At 39.7% G+C, this 22,386-nt stretch overlaps 2 protein-coding genes across 9 annotated transcripts; one reads left to right on the top strand and one right to left on the bottom strand.

The window, feature by feature from the left end:
- Nucleotides 1-783: 783 nt before the first annotated feature.
- On the bottom strand, nucleotides 784-8,705 carry tmem30b (transmembrane protein 30B). Of its 4 annotated transcripts, none has more exons than XM_088087351.1 (9): nucleotides 8,576-8,705; nucleotides 6,761-6,853; nucleotides 5,994-6,191; nucleotides 5,660-5,767; nucleotides 5,453-5,560; nucleotides 4,432-4,522; nucleotides 4,214-4,351; nucleotides 3,722-3,928; nucleotides 784-1,760 (listed from the first exon to the last, which is right to left on the bottom strand). In XM_088087351.1, the coding sequence occupies exons 3-9, from the start codon at nucleotides 6,180-6,182 to the stop codon at nucleotides 1,582-1,584; spliced, it is 1,020 nt and encodes a 339-aa protein (XP_087943477.1). In that variant the 5' UTR covers nucleotides 6,183-6,191; nucleotides 6,761-6,853; nucleotides 8,576-8,705; the 3' UTR covers nucleotides 784-1,581. The 4 variants fall into 4 exon arrangements, with proteins under 4 accessions (XP_087943477.1, XP_087943475.1, XP_087943476.1 ...); XM_088087349.1 differs by having other exon boundaries at nucleotides 6,755-6,853; XM_088087350.1 differs by lacking the exon at nucleotides 8,576-8,705 and adding an exon at nucleotides 6,991-7,014 and having other exon boundaries at nucleotides 6,755-6,853.
- kdm1a (lysine (K)-specific demethylase 1a) lies at nucleotides 7,171-22,386 on the top strand. 5 transcript variants are annotated; one of them, XM_042500362.2, is made up of 22 exons: nucleotides 7,171-7,222; nucleotides 7,986-8,022; nucleotides 8,584-8,877; nucleotides 9,192-9,360; nucleotides 9,570-9,703; nucleotides 9,808-9,886; nucleotides 10,009-10,101; nucleotides 10,297-10,403; nucleotides 10,716-10,797; nucleotides 11,013-11,107; nucleotides 12,109-12,126; nucleotides 12,429-12,571; nucleotides 12,683-12,773; nucleotides 13,531-13,665; nucleotides 15,520-15,593; nucleotides 16,845-16,956; nucleotides 17,160-17,292; nucleotides 17,645-17,832; nucleotides 19,337-19,451; nucleotides 20,341-20,468; nucleotides 20,957-21,103; nucleotides 21,420-22,386. In XM_042500362.2, the coding sequence occupies exons 2-22, from the start codon at nucleotides 7,993-7,995 to the stop codon at nucleotides 21,618-21,620; spliced, it is 2,568 nt and encodes an 855-aa protein (XP_042356296.1). In that variant the 5' UTR covers nucleotides 7,171-7,222; nucleotides 7,986-7,992; the 3' UTR covers nucleotides 21,621-22,386. The 5 variants fall into 5 exon arrangements, with proteins under 5 accessions (XP_042356296.1, XP_042356297.1, XP_087943472.1 ...); XM_042500363.2 differs by having other exon boundaries at nucleotides 7,172-7,222; nucleotides 9,195-9,360; XM_088087346.1 differs by lacking the exon at nucleotides 7,171-7,222 and having other exon boundaries at nucleotides 7,986-8,037.

The following is a 22,386-nucleotide window of genomic DNA, read 5'->3' on the forward strand; positions in this document are numbered from 1 at the left end:
AAAGTATTAGCGTTTTGTTGGACTCAGTTGAGCTTAAAACTACAATACCCATAATGCAATTGAACGAATCATTTTTCTCCTCTCCTTTTGTTTTACCCGTGTATGACAGATAGGGGGAGAAAGGGAGTTGTCTCCAATGATGCAGAGCAATACATGTATGCATCTATGTACAGAAAAATCCATAATCTAATCTAATTAAATATAATATAATATAATTTAATCTAAATAGATCCTTACATTGTAAGCTTTTTTACAATACACCTTTTACAATAGTTAGTTAATAGTTAGTGAACAAATTCATATATCTATGCTTCCCGCATGTTAGAATTTGAATTCACCCCATCTATTTATTATATTTTTCTTTCTACTGTATATTTATGTTATTGCATTGGGTTTTTTTTACTAATGTTCTGAATTTACACTGTCCTCTTTGCTGTGGTGGTGATGAAAAATTCCCAGTTGTGGGACAGTAAAAATTTAAAAAAGTATTAATCATTACTTCTGCATATATTTTTTTCTAAGGAACAAAAACATCTAGACCCATCAGCTAAGAAGGCAGACCTGCAGCAGCAGAAACGCTAGCAGAATTTCCTAGATCCTAGATCTGAAAAAAATAAATTAGAGACCTCTGAAGTCATAGTAAAGAAGTGGTTCAAGGATAAAAACTTTGCCTATGGATAGCAAAAAGCCCAGATTTCCATAGAATCCCACATCAATGGTTAAAAATGATGTAAACATGGCTACAATAACAAGGTTATCTAAAGACAGACAGGAATGTGAAGCTATGGTTTTGATGTTTTATTAAATAAATATCAACATGAAGTAAAACCTCTGCAAGACTTAAAACATGAGCTTGTAAAGCCTGTACACCAGATCCCTGAAATAATATCCCCACGTTTTACAGCATTATATCTAAGCTAAGCTACACATCTCACTAAATCAAGTATAAATTCTTGTGCAGTATTATATGGCTTATCAAATGTTCAATGGCTTTAATATTACTACTTACCTAAAAGGAGGAGGCAGCTCATTTTCTTATGATAAAAAGCACAAATTTGAAAAAACAAAGTATTTAAAGCCTGAGAGAAATGCCCTGCCATATCCCTAGTTCATTTAAATAAACTTGACAAGTACAGACTCAACGAACAAGAGTGCACAAAAGCTGTATATCTACTTCTGTCCACCAGATAGCGGCCTGCAGATTCACAGTGGGGTCATTATAACAGTACCAATATGAAAGAACAGATATTTACAACAGATACATTATCATTCTAATTTTTGACAAGGCTTGTGAGCAAATACATGCACTCATATTGGAAGTCATCCTATTTTGTAGTCAATGGGGAAACTCAAGTGTCGAGTCTCAACTCATAAAATCACACCAGGTTTCCTCTGCTCCTTATGAAGCGCCGTGAAGTCCAGAATAATGTGTTCACAGGTGGCGTGTAGCTTTATCTTCCCATTGCGTGAGCACAGTATTGTGCTTTCATCATCCCATTGAGTAAAAAGGTAAAAAGGAGAAAAATGTGAAAAATGAAAAAAAAAAAAATCCTCCATCGTCCTCAGTCCACGACGAGGCCCTCACTCTTCCTCAGGAAACTTGAATTTAGCATAGACGATGAGCATGACTATGGACATTAAGATGCAGAGTGAACCAATCACAAGGTAGGCGATGCCCAGGAACTCGTTCTTGCCGCCCATCCAGGACACATTGCTGAACACCACCTTCTTCCTCCCATTAAAGCTCAGAACAGGATAGTCTGAGGGACAACTTGTTAAGGATATACAGCAAAAATGGGGACACATAAAATAAGAAAGATTTAAAAAAAAAAAAAAAAAAGACCATGTGTCAATACATTCACTATTGTATCCAAAATGGCATCAAGATAGTGCATTAAACAACCAGTAGTTTTGCACGTTTTAACACATTTACTAAGGGGGATCCCCAGATACACCTCGATACGATACTAACAGGATATTTAAGTCACGATAAAATATTATTGCGGTTTTAAATATAATGTGATAGCTTATGATATTGCAATTCATTGACTTTTTTCAACTGCAAATTACGTCAGCAAAGGAAAGCTTTAACATTTGTTTTATTTAATCAGATAAAGGTTTCCGCCTGTTCATCTCACATCTTTTTTTTGCAGTAAAATGGACTAAAAAAGCAACAGATGTACTATTTTAGGCGACTATCAAAGTTTTATCTGTATTTACAACATAATAATTACAATAATAAACTAGTCGATGACTGGCGACCATGTATTAATACAATATTGCCATGTTAAATATTGAGATACCATGCTGTATTGATTCCTTCCCCGACCCCTACAATGTAAACCTGACTGTGTTAAATTTGAATCCATCTTTTCGGGCATTTCTTGCCTTTATTGATTTCAGCTATATATCAAAATCAGATAACAAACACTAAACTTTCTTGACTTATATAATCCATCTGCGTTACATTATTGTAATGACTTATGCCATTGTAAACTTTAACCATAATCTATTTTTAAATTGCATTACTGATTGATCCTTTTTGACTGACAAAAATGTGGATTTGATGAGTTTTCAGTGTGCACGGAAAAGAATAAAACGCAATGTCTGCCTGAAAAAGCAAAAAAAACATATTCAGCTAAACAACTAAAATTCTCTGGTGAAACGATTGTAGACAAAAATGTAAAGTATACATGAGCATTTAAATGTCAAAAACGGATTTAAACTTGTAAACATGGTGGTATGGTCTCTTAAGCGAAATGGAAAATGTCTGTGGCATTTACATAGGTTTTGTAGGAGCAGTCATAAGATATTATTTGCATAGCACATTTACTTAAGTCAGACAATTTGCCTGTTTTTTTTTCTTAACTCAAGGAACTCCTGAGTCATTGTGTTCACTTTGCTCAGGTAAAAACAGAACCACACCCAACCTGTTTAACAAGTTAGACTTAACTGCTGTTGTTGTAACACAACACAAAACACGCAGCAAATTCAGTGGCTGATACATTTATATATCTTTGAAGTTTTGGAAATCATGTGGATGGAACTAACTTATTTAGCCATGCAGATGTCCTTGTTTAAAGTTCTGATAGTAAGGTTTATTCTGCAGACTTATACGCCTTTAAACAAATAAACTGTTCTCTTCCACTTTCGCAACGAGGAATGTCCCAGACATAATCGCAAAGATGCATTTTAAGAACCTATAATGTCTTTCTTGTTTATAATGTCTCTCTAATTAAATACCACTTATTTAAAAGTGGATTTTTTTTTGCTGTCTTGTATATTACAAAAAAATGCTGTACCAATTCCTTGTTTTACGACATTTGATTGCTCGCTCTGTGACGTTTTATTTCGTATAAAAATAGAAATTGGACTGATTCAAGTGTGGCCTTTGTTTAATAGTTGATGTTACCTACATCATTATCTTGTCATAACAGCTGCTGCTATCTACATGCACTAGTGAAATATCTCATTTAAGTAAGTGTATATACCTTGATAAAGGCATGCCTTGGCTTTTAATGTGACTATTTTGCTATCCGTTAAACCTGCATTATATCAAACAAGATGTAATGAGTTATAGTTGAACAGTACATATTTGTGTGATGGCAAAAAAGGATAAATAGGGTCAGAGTGAAAATTATTAACATGTAAAATAGTCTTTTTTAAACACAAGATTTACGCTTAACTATTCATGCATAAAGCTGTAATGTACAAAGGATACTGTAGGCGATTTCGAGTGAGTAGTTCCCAACCGGCAGACCCTTTGCATAATCGCCCTCTGTGATTCGTCGATACAGCTTTCTGAAATCTGGCAGGGCGGCGATCCTCATCCACACCAGGAAATCTTGATTGATGAAGCCGTTGTTAGCAGGGTCTGAGGGGTCCAATTCGTACGCAGGCTTGGGCCAAGATAAGGGTTTCACTGTACCTGGAAGTTATATTCAGCAATCATGATTGTCAAACATTATATTACACCTGTATTGTTATTTCTTTTATGTGAATTCACCATAAAGACCCTTATTTACTGCACTAAAGTGTTACTTCTTTTGTACATGATACTCCCTTCAATACGGCTTCTCCACCAATTCTTGATCCTTGTGACCATCCAGTTAATTTTGAGCAAATTGGGAACCCCTCATTAAACACAATTCATCCCCATCATAGCACTATTAGAACAGAAAAGACAGCCAGTCACAGCAGAGTAAGTTACTACCGTTGAATGCGTTCTTCAGAGGTTTGACAGTGGGGTTTCTGAATTTGATGTTGTAGTCCGTCCACCAAGCAATTCCTTTTCCATCAAAGGGCACCAGCTTCTTTGTCCCACTGACTTTCTGATACAGCTTGAAGGTGTCTAAAAAACAAGAATTCATACTTCATTAACACAGCAATAACACACTTAATTTCAAAGTAACTCTAAATGTCCTTACATACCATTGAACATGCTGTTTGCTATTGATCCACATGGAACAATTGGTCTGTCGTTGCTGTCATATTGATAGGGTGCACAGGTGTCATCAGGACTCTTCAAGAGAGACAGAACAGGTTTTCATCAAACACACTATGTACTCTGATAAACTTATGAACTGTTTAAAGGCACAGGGTATAGGATTTAGGGGGATAGGTTGACAGAAAAGGTGAATAATATAATAACTGTTTCCTTTTGTTACGTATCCCCTGAAAATAAGAATCATTGTGTTTTCTTTCCCCAGAATGAGTAGTTTATATCTACATAAGAAGTGGGTCCTGGTTCACTGAGTACACCTTGTCGCACCGTAATGTTTCTACAGTAGCCCAGAATGGATAGTCAGGGCTTTTTGCATTTTTGCATCGGCCACCGTAGTTAGCAGCCCCTCTATGATGAGCCAAACAGTGTCGGGAAAACATAGATTTTAAACATGAACTGCTTTTTTCAGTGTTTACACCAGTAAAAATCACAGTGTCCATTTGTTTGGAAGAAGAAGAGACCTCTGCGAGTAATTTGACTCTCGGTAAAAACCTCCTGGATGTCTGGATGTTAAATTATCAAAGAAAAACGTTGAGCGTACATTAATAGATGTTGGAATGGTGGCTTTCTGCAATCAGCCAAACAGCATTAGAAAAACACTGATTTGTAATGTGAAACTGCTTTATCTAGTGTTTTCAACAATTTTAATCACCTGGTCTCTATGTTTTGGAGAGAATGAGACCTTTGCGATTATTCAGCTCCCGGTAAACCTCCTCAACAATCAACACTGAGGAAACTCTACCTGGGACTTCATGCACATGAAAGAAGTTTCACCTGGATTTAATCTGCAATAATCACCTCTTGATGCCACTAAATCACTGCACCTTTACCCAAAGTGACAACTTGGCATATTTGTTCTCCATGCTGCATATCTTTTAAGTAAATTTTAGAAATTAAAACCAGAGGATTGTTTTTTTCCCCCCTCAAAATCCTATGTTGTTAACTTGCCTTAAAGTTATCAATGTCTCCAGACAGCTGGTTATCATCTCTGGACACACTGTATCGTCTGTAGTTTTGGAAGTAGTTGGACAAACCATAATAAAAGAAAACAGGCCCCTGAGGATGAAAACAGAATTACAAAAGCATAACTCAGTGTCAGAGGCAGGAGCACAGTTCAGCGTCATTACTGCTTGAATATGTGTGCAAAGCTCCAACCTTAAATAGAGTGTCAATGGAGAAGTCCAGCGTGCAAACACAGTTCTTGTTATCTGGGTTAGAGCACTTGAAGCATGGTGAGTTCTGTTCAACCCCAGTGTAGTCCAGCTGTGTGGCAAAGAACAAGAGAGGTTATTAATTATTGATTGCTACAACACCTAACTCCATCAGGCGTTACGGGACACCACACTTCCGTAAAAGCAGCACAATTGTTTTCATATTTACTTAAGGTTTGTTCACCTCTACCCAGTTAACAAATCTTTTTTCTGTCTCTCTTTTTGCAGGTGACATCTGACCCACCCAACTGATTTGTGTTCAGTGGTCACAGACCTACCTCCAACACCTGGATGCTCCGTGAAGTGACAAAGAGGGCAACGCCAATGCCAATGAATGCCAGGCCAATGAGGACAAACAGTGGGATGACAATGCCAGCGGAGAGAATGGGCTGCCATGCCGGAAGCCTCTGCTGAGTGAAGGCGGTGTTGTCAGGCCGGTTGGCTAACTCCGGCTCTTGCTTCACCATTTTTTGGATCTGTTGGTTACATTGTTTATCAGATTACCAGTTTGTACTTGCTTGTATGTATTGTATAATAAGTGTACTATGTTATAGTCATTGCAAGCACGTGAAGCACTCCCTAGATAATCTAGAATATACAGACTAAGTTAAATAAAGGTTTATTCATCGAGGTCCAACATGAATTTACCCTGGTTTGAAGCAGGACTCCCCCATTTCTGCTTATTCAAGAGTATACTCTCATTTTAATGTAGGACATTGCAGGCAACTTCATCATTAACTTTTTAACAACACAGAATCTACCCCACCCCTAAAAGGCTTCATATCACACCCAAAAATCTTGAATCTTAACTACCAACAACACCCAGAGGAGCCGAGAGCAAAACAGACATGGCCCTGCTTTAAACTCACCTGAGAACTTGCAGGTTAAGTCAGATAAGTGAGGCCAAAGCACTTATTTACGATTAATATTTAGATTTTAGTTGGTACTTACATGCAGTCAGCTCAAACTGGAGAAACAAAGGAGTGAAACAAAACGTCGGTATGCTTCCCTGAGTAGTAGGCGCGACGGAGAAGCTCACCTTTACCTGTCCACCCCCACCTTCCCGTCCTTGCCCATCCTGCTCTTCCTCTAAGCTGACGTCAGTTTGTGCGCAGGTCTGGGATCAGTTTTGTCGTTTCTAAAAATAAAATAATATAAGATTTATTTATTTATTTTTAAGTTTTGTCGTTTCTTCGCAAACAGAAGATGCGAAAATGCTGCACTCCGCTCAGCAACTGAAGGAAACTTTAATCAACTATATTTTTATGTTTATACCTGAAAAACAAAGCCGATTTGTGTCTGAAACACGGGCTAAAAGACAATTTGCACGGCTAAACATAAACTTAAAAAAAGACCCCGCCTACTTTTTGATAGACAGCTATTTTGACCAATCGTATCGCTACGTGGTGTTGAGTAACATTTTCGCTCCACCAATCACGAAAGAGTTCATTGAAAGGAGACCTGCTACTGTGCCGTCTTTGTGTTGACATCTGCGGAGGATAGCGAGGTAATATTAACATTTTTTAAATTAAATGCCTTCATTTGCTTTTTACAAAAAGCTCGCTGATATAGGGAAGTCTGTCTCGCGTTAGAGTAATTCATTGACGCAGATTATTTTGTAAACGAAGCCGGCGATTCCTTTTTTTTTTTTCGCTAGCTCGCACCTGCTACAGCTCTCATTGTTAGCGGTGTTAGCTAATGTGGCATGGTCTCCTAATAAAGAAAATTATATTAAATATACGTTGGAGCAATCGAAGCCATGCGGACACTACAACTTATGTTGCAGTCATATTAAAAGAATATAATATATCCATATGTGCGATGTACAAGTCGCTTAAAGAGAACAAAGCTACCGTTCGCTAACGCAAGCTAACGTTGATAGCCTTAGCTACGGTTTTTCGGCTAGCATGCAGATATCTTGCGAGCTAACAGAAGTTAAATTGTTTAGGATGACAAACGAAGGTGTCTGACTGATGCCTGTCCTGTTTCCATTAAATGATCCAACACAAAGGCACACATTTCATATTAAAGGGCTCATGCTTCTTTATGTTTTCTAGACTTTAATGTTAGCTAAGTCCCGATGAGCCAGTGAGCAAACGTTTCGGTGAATCACATCAGATTGTCTCGTATTGTTCAGTACATATTTGGTAATAGGTTTTCAAAGTGTTTAGCTTGGTTAAATCTCACAGGATGTAATTTAAAAGGCCAACATTTGTTGTCCAATCGGTCCTGTTCGTAACCATATTTCTGGTTCTGTCTTTATTTCTTAGTGTTTGAATGGATATTACCAGGTGCACGGAGAAATGGGTAAAACAAGACAAGGTTACTGTAACTTAACCATGGAGCCCTCATCTCATAAACCATGACATCCATGCACAGTTAATTGAATCATCCAGCGATGCAGCTGTGATTTTTTTGGGGGGTGTTGAAGCATCTCCCAAAGCCAGACAGGGTTTGGTGGTTGTTAGCCTTTTGTTGCAGGTGCATTCACCATCCCCAACAGCCAAGTGACCACTTGACATAGAGGTTTTAAACCAATGCTCTTAAGATATGTTAATTTGTGTTAAAAGCAACGAGCAAGTCAGTCAAATAACCATTTTCTTTTGTTAATAATTTCAGGATATAATATAAAAACAATTTTGAGAAAGCCATAATGGGTACAAACACATTTTTGGTTTGTTCCCAGCACACACAACCCACACTTCATCATTTTCATCTTTTCTTTTAGGAATATTATATTATTTTTTATTAGTTATACTTCTTTGAACATTCAGATTTCAACCATTTACCTTAAAAATATCTTAATTTGGGCTATTGTATGTTTCATTTTGATTGGTGTCATCAATTTTGTGCTTCGCACCTTTTCAGGAGAGGCCTCCGACATCCTCCATGATGCTGTCTAGCAAGAAGTCAGATGCTGGCTCCTCTTCCTCCTCCTCTTCATCTTCTGCAGGAGCAGCAGGAGGTGAAAGGGCCCCGGTTTCTGATGCCCAGACTGGGCCGTCAGCCTCAGCTGCAGGCCCTATGGATGTAAAGAAAAAAGAGAGGTCATCCCCTAGTGGGGAACCTGGAGGAGCCCCTCTGCCTCACCAAGCAGGTCCTGGGGGGGCAGACCAAGACTCAGCTGAAGTTCGCAGAACGAGTCGTCGCAAGCGAGCAAAAGTAAACATTTTAGGGTTCTGCATCCTCCCACTCAGGGAGGAAAAGATGCTGCCAGAACTGATACTGATGAGTGGAAATTAGAAAGAAAGATGACCTTTATCAGGCATTTGCAGATTTCACTGTAATTTGTCACCATTAGTTTTAAAGGATCAAAAATGGATAATCATTAGAACTTTAGGCACAATATTACTCTGCCTGAAGTCACAAGTTCGCATTTGCATATATATTCCAGTGGAAATTAGCAACAGAGGTAATATCTTCTTCCCACCATGGTGTTCTTGGTTTTAATGATGCTTTTATTGTGCCTACTGTTGCAGGTGGAGTACCGCGAGATGGACGAGAGCCTGGCTAACCTATCGGAGGACGAATATTACTCTGAGGAGGAGAGGAATGCCAAGGCAGAGAAAGAGAGGAAGCAGGTTATCCCTCCACCACCTCCACCACCTGAGGAAGAGAATGACAGTGAACCAGAGGAGCCGTCTGGTGAGTCTGCGTCATATCAAAGCAGTGAAATGAAACAGATGTTTTTGTTTGAAACTTAAAATGTGTAATAAAAAGCCCAAGCTTTTCTTACAGTGACAATGGCAGGATTTTTTTAAACTAACATGAAGACTGTCTTTCACAGTCCTAAAGTGATCCTGATAATCACTCCATGCTGCTAATAAGGCAGTAATAAGTACGGTAATTTTTAGGTGTTGAAGGAGCTGCTTTCCAGAGCCGACTCCCTCATGATCGTATGACATCCCAGGAGGCTGCCTGCTTCCCTGACATCATCAGCGGCCCCCAGCAGACTCAGAAGGTCTTCCTCTACATCCGCAACCGCACGGTCAGTGCCACACACATTACTTGGTGTTAAAACACTAAAGACTATGACACCATTGTTTTGAACGTATGTAGAGCTGTATATTCATTCATATTAACCTCCTACAGCTCCAACTGTGGCTGGACAACCCCAAAATCCAGCTGACATTTGAGGCCACAGCACAGCAGCTTGAAGCACCATACAACAGTGAGACATAAAATTAAACTTTTTTTTCCTATACATTTTAATTCCTCCCCCCCCCCAAGAACACTGTAGTCATACAGAAGTTACGATTTGATGTGCTTGTTTTCTGTTTGTTTGTTTTTTAGGTGATGCTGTATTAGTCCACAGGATACACAGCTACTTAGAAAGACATGGTCTCATCAACTTTGGCATTTACAAGAGGGTCAAGCCTCTACCCAGTAAGTTCACTTCATTCATGTTGCACTGGTAAAATAACACCAGCGATTAGCCAAAGTGGTTCATAAAGAGGGGTTGTCTAATATTGGGATTTACTGGCTACTCTTACATGTAGACAAGGTCATTCAGAGACACTGACCTCAGAAAGGTCATTGGTGTAAGGATAACCATTTAATTTACTCTGCTTATTGTTGCAGCTAAGAAGACGGGGAAGGTTATAGTTATTGGCGGAGGTGTGTCTGGTCTGGCTGCAGCCAGGCAGCTGCAGAGCTTCGGGATGGATGTTACAGTACTGGAGGCCAGGGTGGGTCATCAAATAGGTTTTTATCAGTCTGTCGTTTCAGATATGTTTGGTTTTGTCACATTTTCCTAACTAGTATAATCATTTGATTGTGAATAATTGACTGTATTTTTGTAATTGATAGCAGTGTGAGATTAGCGGCTCCCCCTACATGTGCTATGTAATAAGATATACATGTTTTCTAAGGGTTTGTATAATAACCAATCGAGTGAACTAAACGTACATTGCTTTTTATATTTATTTATTTTTTTAAGTTTATAGTTAACAAGTTTACAATGTAAGTGCAGAAAAATGTAACTAATTCTTTCCATGCAGGACCGTGTTGGAGGCAGAGTGGCCACATTTAGGAAGGGCAACTATGTGGCTGATCTGGGAGCCATGGTGGTGACAGGACTGGGTAAGAGTTAGATTTGGACTTTTTGCATTCAACACAGATGCATGATTTTAGGCAACTGCTTTTAATAAAGTCATAAAATAGTCCTTCAAGAGATTCTACAGTTACTAAAACTACCTGTAGAGGGTGTTATTGTCCATGTTCATGCTGCGTCATTGTCAACTCTGTGTGTGTGTGTGTGTGTGTGTGTGTGTGTGTGTGTGTGTGTACTCATTTAGGAGGGAATCCCATGGCAGTGATCAGCAAGCAGGTTAACATGGAGCTGGCCAAGATCAAACAGAAGTGTCCACTGTATGAAGCTAATGGTCAGGCTGTGAGTATAATGATATTTTAATCAGTAGAGTAAGTCGCCTCTTATACATAATGCTGCCATATTAGCCAAGCTACTCAGGATATTGTCATATTAAACAGGTAGAATTGCTGAGATACCTCATGAGTCATTAAATATTTACCTTAATTGTAAATAGGCATCATTTTGTTTTGATTATTTGCAGAAATGTCAGGTTTACTTGGAAAGCCAAGAAAATACAATTTGATAAATGGCAATAAGTTAATAGTAGCAGGGCCTGAAATAGCCTGTTAATAGCCTGATACCTGAAAAATGTCTTCCTGCCTCAGTCATACTGACATTTTTAGCTATGTATCAGGTCAGAGTCACCTCACAAACAGCTAACCTCTGGCTACAGCTGCGTTTGATATGTGCACACAGATTTCATTTTTGAAACCAGGACCTTGTGTTGTTTACTTCCTTTAACAGAAGATGTTTAGCTATGCACAAGAGATCCCTCTTGGCATAAAAGTGCTCTGTGTTTGGGTTTAAAGTTGTTCTCCAAGTTCTGTTGTTGTCCTGAGGCACTGATCTGGCTTTCCATAAGCCACAAAAAACACAATGAATGTTGGATTAATTTAGCTGCTTACCCTTGCGTGTCATCAACAACAGCTCCAGTTCCTCTCAGAGCAGAGCAATCTAGAGAACAGATATAGCATAATGTCATTAAACGGGAAATAAACAGTGTGTCCCCCTTCCCATTTTTGTCCTGTCTGTCAAGTGGCAGCAACAGTAGTAGGATGTTTAGGTTCACTCGCGGGGCACTTCCATTAAAGTAGAAACTAGCCAGCAGGGCTCTTGAAGCATTTACATCATGTGTAACTGGTTTCCTCCTTGGCAGGAAAAGGCAAATTAAATGTACATGTTTTACTTTTGTGCAAACCTGTTTGAGGTTAAAGTTGTGTTTACTTATGTTCTCACTCTCTCCCTTCCCCCCCTTGTCTTCACGACCTCTTAAATGTTCGACATTTGGTGATCCATTCAAGGGTGAACGCTGCACAAGTGTATGTATTGGTTTATTTACATTTAATATTTCTTGACTATGCTTCTTCTGTGTATTGTTATTAATATGATTGGGTATTTAAATGTATGTCCAAATAAGAGAAGTGAGAGATGATTACAAGTTTGACTATGGAGTGATGTATAAATGCCATAAATTACATCAAATTCCACTTATTTTACCAGTTATAATACTTTTACTGCCTTTAGCTCTGGAAGAGTTCGGCATGCTTTTCCTACTGTTTCTATAAAGACTATCACTGCTGTCATTAGTGTGACTTACGGTCCTTTGTTTGTGTGTGTCCAGGTGCCAAAAGAAAAAGATGAAATGGTGGAGCAAGAGTTCAACAGATTGCTGGAGGCCACCTCTTTCCTGAGCCACCAGCTGGACTTTAACTTTCTCAACAACAAACCTGTTTCACTGGGACAAGCCCTGGAGGTGGTCATACAGTGAGTATGGTGTAAACTACAAGAGTGCATACACAGGAGATGGTGACAGATGTGTCCTACAAAAAAAAAAGAGATGCACACAGTCCTAACCTTGTGTTTGTGTGTGTGCAGGCTGCAGGAGAAACATGTAAAAGATGAGCAGATAGAACACTGGAAGAAGATCGTAAAGACTCAGGAAGATCTCAGGGATCTTCTCAACAAGGTGAGCACAAATCAGGTTTTTTCTGGAAGGCACCAGATGCCTTTAGTAAATTTTATAATGCCATCAAGTTGGTGGTGCAAGAACTCCACACAGCAGTGTATGCTTAAGAGTGAGGCTACCTTGTTATTTACAAGTTGCTACCATGGCAACCTGTCAGTCAGGATAGAGGCAAAGCAAAGCGTGACATCCACCTCCACCCTCTTGTCCAAATATGGTCACTTCTGGGGAAAAAAAGAACAGGATAGCTATGGCCAGAATGCCAAACTTCTTCAAATGGCACTCTACAAACCAGTAGGTGCAATCTCTGTGGCTTCCACTTTTATGCAGGCTGTGGAGGAAACATTAGAAGGACTGTCGACATTTAATTATAGTATATATTTGGCAAACATCTGTCATTTGGTTTGTCCGTTACATTTGTTTGATTGATTCACTAAGAGTGCAAAGAGTTGGAGAACCATTTTAATAAACTGCTGAAATCTCTGACAGCAGTCCCAAAGTGCCAATATGGTGAGAAAAGCAGGCTTCAGACTGAAATACTGGTTTTAAACATCCAATTTTAGGCATCTGCAACATTTCAGTCAATGAAGGCAGAGCTGCAAGTTAATCCTCCATGAAGCGCTTAACCTGATGCCTTTTAGAAGCCAATTACAGGGGTTAAATTTTAACAACATAACCATTTTCTTGATGTTGATTTTTTTTTCTCCCTCTCCACCATCACCCTATGACTTCCTTATTTCGCTCTGCTCCTCCCTCTCAGATGGTGACCACTAAGGAACGTGTTAAGGAGCTCCATCAGCAGTACAAAGAGGCCAGTGAAGTCAAACCTCCCAGAGATATCACAGCTGAGTTCCTGGTGAAGAGCAAACACCGCGACCTCACCGCGCTCTGCAAAGTGAGCTCAAACACTTTTTAAGAAAGGAGGGAGACACAGTGATCATCAAAAAGCTGAAGAGTGTCATATAAGAAAGTTACAAGAGTCCTATTATATCTCTTCACACTTCCTGCAAATATTTACAAGCTGCGGGCAGTTATCTAGACTGGTTGTCATCCAGAGATTACAGTGTGACACTTTCATTACTTACGGGCTGAAATCAATCTGCAGGACTTAAAATACTCGAGTCAAGGCAGTTAGGCTTAAAAGCTAACTATTTCCAACTGTGCTTGTGGTGCTGTGGGTATTACGTAGTCACTGCTGCTATAGTTTGAATTACTTTGAAGCAATATTACATTTCCTTTGTTGATTATTAGGCGTACCTGCAGGTCAGAAGGCTGACCAGCACAATTTTCAGGATAGAAACATTTTAATTGGAGGTCAGATCATTTCCAGCAGTTTTATAAAGCTGAAGCAGCAGCATGTAAAGTGGGTATTTTTTATGGATTCCTGGGTCAGGGTGGATGCCTCACAGAATTTTAATGCCGTGCTCTCTAAGTAAACCAGACAGGCTGTGTTTAAGTGGTTTAATGCCTCGGTAGGATATATTATTAGAGTGAGTGCCGCTGTTTTATTTTTGCTTCAGATAAATCACCTCCACTGCTGCTATGTGTGTATTTTAGAAGGAGGTTTTAGTTGGTTTAAACACAGCTGGTGTCTGAACTGAATTTGTCTGCTACCCATCCGCTGTCTGCGAAACCACTTCAAGGCTTTTGAATCACAGTCTGACTGTCTTTATGTCTACACACACACAAGACAGAATGAGCATTTAAGAGTGTGTGTGTTCATGACATGCATGACTACACTATATAACAAGATTTTAAGGCTGCGTCAGGATATTTTTGCTGGGATGTTTTCCAGTATTCTTGCTGTTGGTAGTATTTTCCCAGGTCAGCCTGCCTACTAGCTTGAAGGCGTCATTAGGATGTACAAGTTTTAGACTTGACTCAGTGTAGCTGTGTCCCGGGGGCTGGCGCGGTTGGTGGTATTACTAGACTCTGCACTGCTGCTATAGTTGGCGCTATTGTGGTGAACTGATGAACAGGTTGAGTCAGCCCCTTTCTGTCAAGACTACATGTCCTTTCTACATACCCCCAAACCCCCTGGGTGTGTACCCTCAAGTCTGATAGCTGCTCAGTTTGATGTGAAATATCATTTTTAGATAATTATTTGTCATAATTTTAGTTGTATAATTGTAAAATGTAAGCACATTCTTAATACTGTAACACGAAATACATCTTCATCAGGGCTACAACTATCAGTTACTTTAGTTATTGACCCATCTGCCAATTATTTTCACAATATTAATTAAAAATTAAAATTAAATTAATTAAATTTCCCAGAACCCAAAGTGAAATCTTCAGTTTGCAGTATTTCAACAGTCCAAAATGCAAAGAGTCTTCATTTATCATCATAAATAACAAAGAAAAGCAACAGGTGGTCACATTTATGAAGCTGGAACAAGCAAATGTTGGACATTTTTGCTTGAGAAATGACTGAAACTAGTAATTGATTATCGAAATACTGGGCATTGCATTTTCTTCTGACTGACTAATTATAACTAATCTTTGGACCTCTAATATTAATTGTGAGTTGTAGTTGAAAATTGTCAAGATGTTGATAAAATATGCCAAACAGGTTTGCTTCTCAATTACTTTTAAAGTTTTAGCTCATTTGTTTTAATTGGAGTTTTAAATTTGATAATGAAATCTACAAATACAGAAAAATAATTCTTATTGTATTAGTATTTCCTAGCAGTGATACTAAATAATGATGTATATACATGTCTTTGCTATCTGCCTTGTCCCTGTGCAGGAGTACGATGAGTTGGTGGAGATGCAGGTCAAGCTGGAGGAGAAGCTGCAGGAGCTGGAGGCCAATCCACCCAGGTAATCAGTCCCTCTGAAGTATTAGCAAAAATCTCCCCAGCTGCTACTCCTTATTCTGTTATTTGCTATACCTTTAGTTACAGTAGGGCTGGGCGATAAGAAGAAAATCGAACTACAATATTTTTGACTAAATACCTTAATATCAATACTACAGCGATATTGTTGGGTTGACTATTATTGCTTTCCTAAAATATTAATACAGTGAGCTTTTTTAAAATTATTAATGGTAATGTGGTGATAGTGACAAAGTGCATAAAGGCAAATAATACAACCGGAGAACAGTCCGGTTAGTTCAGAAATGTACGTCACTTTACTGTAATGCAGCCTTTAAAACCAGGAAAAGACAAAATTTTAGATATCCAAAATCTAGGACGATATCTAGTCTTATATTGCGATGTTGATAAAATATACATATATTTCCCAGCTTTAAGTTAAAAATGCACAGTGTCAGTTCACTGTAGGGATGGATTAGGGTGGCTAGAATGAAACTGAGCTCGTCTCTATTTATTCACTTATCTCTTCTTTACATGCAAACAGTTTAATGGTTAAATCACACTTTATGTGATCCTATTTTTTTAATAATAGGGAAAATTACATACCTTCACAGTATTTATGTCATTATGGGACAATAATCAAGATTATACTGTAATGCTTCTGTTATTTTTTGTCGTTAGAAATGCCCGGCCTACAACTCTAACGTGCTTCTATTTGGTAAATAAATGCTGTGCCCCTGGGCAAGCCTAAGTCATTTTTTTCCCATTAGAAAAACCTATATATTCAAGAACCTGAAGCTAAAACATCCCTGGGTGTGTAATGTTTCAGTGTAATGAATGACTACATGAAGCAGCTTGTTGGTCTGGTTTGGATCAGTATGCTAGCCTGTGATGTAACTGTTGCTGAAGACGTCTTTTATTAAATGCTCTAATCAGGAGTTATCCAGGCTTGACTGGCTAATGTTGAAGCAATATTGGCATATGTGCTGAAGGGAAAATAGTCTGTTCTTATTGGTAATAAAAGATAATTGCTGCTAGTTGGAGCCTCGCAGCCCTTAGCAACAGATGTTTACCTGTTATATGTCCTGTGGCAATTTTAGTTTCCAGTTAATGCTGTGTGTTCAAATATGTATTATTACATTAGCACCATTTTGAGTTAAGCATTTACAGTTTGTGCATGAGTAAACCTGTCCCTCTGATGTCTGAATAGCTGTCAGTGTGCATCACCGTGTCTCTTTCTGTCCCTTCTTTCCCACAGTGATGTTTACCTGTCATCCAGGGATCGGCAGATTCTAGACTGGCACTTTGCCAACTTGGAGTTTGCCAACGCTACGCCCCTCTCCACCCTTTCTCTCAAGCACTGGGATCAGGTATATACATGCACCCATTTAAAGATGTCATAACCGTGTAGTCCTGACAATGGTCTTGCAGTGCAAAGACCCTCGGGCCTCTTACAGACCAATGTGCCTAACGAGCTTCTGCTAGTTTAACTAAGAGGTACCTGCCATTCAGTTTTATAACATCAAGAGGATAATTGTACTACTAGGGTGACAGATTATTAATGTATCCACAGGATGATGACTTTGAGTTCACTGGCAGCCACCTGACAGTAAGGAACGGATACTCTTGCGTCCCTGTGGCCCTGGCTGAAGGTTTGGACATCAAACTAAACACAGCAGTACGCCAGGTCCGATACACAGCTTCAGGTACGTGCGCAGGAGCATGTGTTTGTCGTCCACATCTATGGATTTCATAACTGATGTTCATAAGGATGTACAATATGTGTTTAAACTAGGGCGAATCCTTAAAAAGACTTAAAAGGCATTGAATTAATTAATCTGAAAATATGACCTTATTTGTCTTTATGTTGTCTGAAGATAATTTTCTAAAAGTCTTAAAAATGCTCATTTGGGCAAAATAAAATTATCTGTCAATTTTGGTTATTAGAAAATTGGTCTTAATTCTGAGTGGCACTAAAAAAGTCTTAGCAGTCTTAAATCTACCTTGCCCTAATCTGCAGGAACCCTGTTAACAATTCCTCATCTGTTCTTTCTCCAGGCTGTGAGGTGATAGCAGTCAACACTCGCTCTACGACTCAGACCTTCATATACAAGTGTGATGCTGTGCTGTGCACCCTGCCTCTTGGCGTGCTGAAGCAGCAGCCCCCTGCTGTGCAGTTTGTTCCTCCGCTGCCTGAATGGAAGACATCTGCTATACAGAGGATGGGCTTTGGCAACCTCAACAAGGTATGGTGCTCAACATTTATCAGACTAAGCTTTAAGGCTGGTTATCAGTACACGATATCTTTAAAGTATCGACTGAAATAACCCATTACCAAGTAGCGTCAAAACGTCTCACCTCAAAAGATAACTGTATTCGATCCTTTTCTGCACCAGGGGTCTTATCTCTGACTGTCCCAAACCTTGCTGCCATCTCGAGAGTTGCTTTACTCCTAGCAAATGGTTAGTTAATGTCTGCCCGGTCAGCAAAAGCTAACACAGCAGCAGTGGCTAACATCCAACAATGAGCTGTTAAGGTGACCCAACAAACTCACAGCAACACCGAAACAGCTTGACTTTGTTGTTGAACACGTTAATGACTTTTGGATAGCATTAGACATGTGATGCAGTAAGCCGTGTCACTGTATGCACAGGGCTGAGTGGACTCTCCTAACTATGGATCTCACAGTCCTGCAGTATCAGCTATAACCAATACAGCCTGTGGTGTGGTGAAGTCAAGCATGGTGTATTTGATTGATTTGGCATTTCAGTGTTCCAAGATTGTACTAAATTGCTCAGAAGTATGACTGTACTACACACCGCTCCATCCACATCATAGGTATCTACTGGTATTGTAATTTTTTTCAAACGATACCCAGCTCTACTGAGCGTCATTCCTTCTAATCTGCTACCCTTAACCTTAACCGCAGCTGCTTTTGTCCAGACAGCCCTGAGTAGGGTGACGTCTAAGTGAGAGACCAGAGATTTTAAGATTAGAATTCTTTCCTCCCACTACAGGAACGTGTGCTGAGTGTGATCTGCCAGATTCTGTGCTGACCAGTGCAAACTGACCAGTCTTGAAATAAATCAAATCACAGTTCAACTCAGGTTTTAAATCATGCAGTGTGCTTCCGGCAGGACTGAGGATCTGTTCCTCAGAGACACCTCCTGCTTTTCTCTCTGCTGCAGTGTCCTTATGCTAGGAGTTTGACCTTCAGTGGAAGAGGGCCAAAAACTGATTAATAATCAGAAAATGATTGTGTTCGTTGCCAAGGAGATACTGCTCTATCCTGGTATGCATCTAGGCTCAGACTGAGAATGGATAGAGGGATCGAAAGGGTGACATGGGAAATGTGTAACGTATAGGAGAGGATGGGCAGTCGGATGGCGTGCGAATGAAAGGTGCGTTTTCACTCGAGTGTTAATAATCCGATCAGAGCGCTCATTGTGCGTCACTCCTGACCCACCAGCTCTCGCAATCTCTCTGTTGCTGAGCATCATCTGCAGCAGAGTAGTTTATCTCCTAATTCGACTGCAGCAGAGAGGAGAATACTGCATTATTATGCAATCTGAGCTGCTACTAATGCAGTGTCTCCAGCAGAGGGCGCTCTACCATTCCCACATTCATAACAGTGAGGTGACAGCAGTAAATGTGCTGAACCTAAGATATGCTTCAACAGGCCATTTGAATAAAATAAAAAGTTTGATTGTTGTGTGACGGTTTTTATGTTGTGCTCCTCCCTGTGTGAAGGTGGTGCTGTGTTTTGACCGTGTGTTCTGGGATCCCAGCGTCAACCTGTTTGGTCATGTTGGCTCCACCACAGCAAGTCGGGGCGAACTCTTCCTCTTCTGGAACCTCTACAAAGGTGACAAAAGATCACTTTTAGTTTCACACTGCAGAGTGATGCAGTATTGAGATATACAGTATCTCCTGTCTGTATACACCATTCAGCCATAACATTAAAACCACTGACAGGTGCTATTATGTTCTAGAGCTGCACAAGGATATCAAATTATTGTAGTAGTATTTCTCAAACCCTATCAAGACTCATACAAAGACCTATTAGGCCTAATTTTGATTTATTCTCTCTTTTATAGACACTCTTAACCCCCCCCCCTTCTTGATTCAATTTATGCAGTGCACTATTGCTGTTATAGTACTTTGTACATGTGCATGTGTATACGTGTATAGAGATTTATTTTGTGCAATTATTATTGAAAAACAAAAAAATACAGTTAAAAAAAACACTAAAAGGTGAAGTGAATTACATTGATTATCTCCCTCTTCTTAAACTCTTCATGATGGGTCTTAAAGCAGTGGAATAATCCCACATACAGGGTATAAAAATGAACAATAATTGCAAGGAATTTCCCAATTCTAGCCAAATATACTTTTTCACTAGACCAAAAAGAATGCTGGTTCATGATTTTTTATTTTCTTTTTTCCCCCAGTTTTGGTTATGGTAAAATTGGTCTTAAATATCATCCTGAGTGGCAATAAAAAAGTCTTAAAATATTATTTGCCTGCATGAGGAGGTGTGCTTGCCTAGCGTGGTGGATCCATTAATGCCAGGACCCAAGGTTTCCTATTAGAACATTAGTAGTAGTAAGGAGATGATCAATGTAATTCACTTCACCTGTCAGTGGTTTTAATGTTGTGGCTGATCTGTATATTTCCTGTCCATATATGCTCTTTGCTTCTCTAATGTTCCCATTAAAAGTTAATATAACGAATTGTGCCTACTCTTCTTTCAGCCCCAATCCTACTCGCTCTGATGGCTGGTGAGGCAGCTGGCATCATGGAGAACATCAGTGATGATGTGATTGTCGGACGCTGCCTGGCTATTCTCAAAGGAATATTTGGAAGCAGCGCTGTGCCGCAGGTACATGTTTCTTCACTTTGGCCTTTCAGTGCTGTTTTAACTTAACTCTGAGTCCACATGCCAAATTGTTCCCAACCAAGTTGTCCACACAATTCAGCATAGCTGGCTGTTTTGTTCAAATACAACTTGATTATGTTTGTTGTTTACAGAAAAGTAGTGGTGGGTGATATTTTTTTGAGCTCCATCATTAGTGTTTTTTCTGGGTTTTCCACTACTTTGAGTGGAATGTCAAATCCGTTCCTGAATCGACCCCCACAACCAGCGCGACTTTACACAGCGAGCCGAGCACATGTGAAAGGCACTCACAAGTGGAGTCGTGTCCAAACCACCCGTCATTATAAATCATGTGCTTATGGTTTCATATGGGATAAAATCATATGCATGGAGGCCAGCGTTGGAACTGTTCACCATCCAGCTGTTTACAGGTCCCTCTAATATCTTCATGGAAACTCCTAAGACGTATGTGTTGTTGTTTGTTGTCATGGCAGCCAAAGGAAACTGTGGTCACGCGGTGGCGCGCAGATCCCTGGGCAAGGGGCTCCTACTCGTACGTCGCTGCGGGTTCTTCAGGTAACGACTATGACCTGATGGCGCAACCCATCACTCCTGGCCCTGCCATACCGGGAGCCTCACAGGTAAGCACGACGGAGTCATCGTGTTGAGTTTGAGTGAAAATGTGTGTGAGAAAGCGAGGGAGAGAAGGCATCCCAGCCTGCCCACAACACTCAACCAAACCAAAGCAGGGCAGTTTACTCCCCACACAGATGCTTTTTGGGGCTGTTTTGAAGTTGGCATGCTGATTGAGTCATATTTATGTGTTGACTGATGAGTTCTGGCACTTAACTTCCACACATTTTCTCCTCTAACCAATCCCCTGTTTTCATTTAATAACCCATTATTTTTGGGACAATCCAGCATCAATCTAAATGTGGTTTTCCTTTTTTCTCTCAGCCCGTCCCTCGTCTCTTCTTCTCTGGGGAGCACACAATAAGGAACTACCCCGCTACAGTTCACGGCGCCCTGCTCAGCGGACTCCGCGAGGCCGGACGTATTGCAGATCAATTCCTGGGTGCCATGTACACACTTCCCCGACAGGCCACCCCCACAGCTGCCAGCAACCCTCAGCAGGCTCAGCCAACGCCAAGTGTCTGAAATCACCTCTCCCAGTTCCATAGAAAACACAAGTTTACCTACAAACTGTTGATATTTCAGTGTGTGAATGGAAGTCCCTGCAACACGTTGTATTATTGCCTTTACTTTAACAGAAACTTTATATTCTGGCTGTAGGTATGATGCAAATTTGAGATTTTTAACCGGAGCAGTTCGGTTCCTCAGACTTCTGTTTACATTTCAAGCAAAATGTTGAGATAGAAACCTACTACGAAGACTGGACTAAGTTGAAAGATGACGTAATCCCAAATTTGTTACATAGCAAAGAAAAAGCTCATCTTTAAAAAATGTTTAACATCCTAGTCTTAAAAATGGGAAGCACGGCATTATGTTTGAAGTGATTGAGTGTGTTTGATTCCATGTGGAGCATGTCTGCAAACATCTATTTATGTGCCCTTGTCTAAATCCTGTAAATTCCCTAAATGTATACACAACCTAGAGCCAGATATCTAATAAGACCGATGACCAACTCAGTAGCAGTCTCAATCTCAAGGCCTTGTCTTGGTTGTCTTAAAGTCTTAAAACATAGCTATGTACTGTAGCTTTATGCCTCCTGAATTTACTTTCATTTAGGTTGCAGAGTGTAGTGAAAATAGTTTGTATTCAAAGCTAAAAAAAAAAAAACAATTATGATGAAAGAATTGTGAATGTTTTTTGTTGCCATAGCAGTTTAAGTATTTTATTATGGTTGTCATCACATACTTTTTTATATTGTCAATTGTTTTGTTATTAAAAGACAAAAAGTTTA

Source organism: Plectropomus leopardus, chromosome 14, assembly GCF_026936395.1.
Source record: "Plectropomus leopardus strain MGB_pleo_1.0 chromosome 14, ASM2693639v1, whole genome shotgun sequence".
NCBI classification, from domain to species: domain Eukaryota; kingdom Metazoa; phylum Chordata; class Actinopteri; order Perciformes; family Serranidae; genus Plectropomus; species Plectropomus leopardus.

Excerpts from the sequence above, each read along its gene's own strand:
- kdm1a (XM_088087346.1), top strand. The coding sequence starts at position 7,993 with ATGGATATTACCAGGTGCACGGAGAAATGGGTAAAACAAGACAAG. Across the intron at positions 12,572-12,682 it reads GCCCTGGAGGTGGTCATACA|GCTGCAGGAGAAACATGTAA; the intron begins GTGAGTATGGTG and ends GTGTGTGTGCAG. Across the intron at positions 13,666-15,519 it reads ACCTCACCGCGCTCTGCAAA|GAGTACGATGAGTTGGTGGA; the intron begins GTGAGCTCAAAC and ends GTCCCTGTGCAG.
- tmem30b (XM_088087351.1), bottom strand. The coding sequence starts at position 6,182 with ATGGTGAAGCAAGAGCCGGAGTTAGCCAACCGGCCTGACAACACCGCC. Across the intron at positions 4,523-5,452 it reads GAGACATTGATAACTTTAAG|AGTCCTGATGACACCTGTGC; the intron begins GCAAGTTAACAA and ends TCTCTCTTGAAG. Across the intron at positions 1,761-3,721 it reads CTCACTCGAAATCGCCTACA|ACTATCCTGTTCTGAGCTTT; the intron begins GTATCCTTTGTA and ends GTTGTCCCTCAG.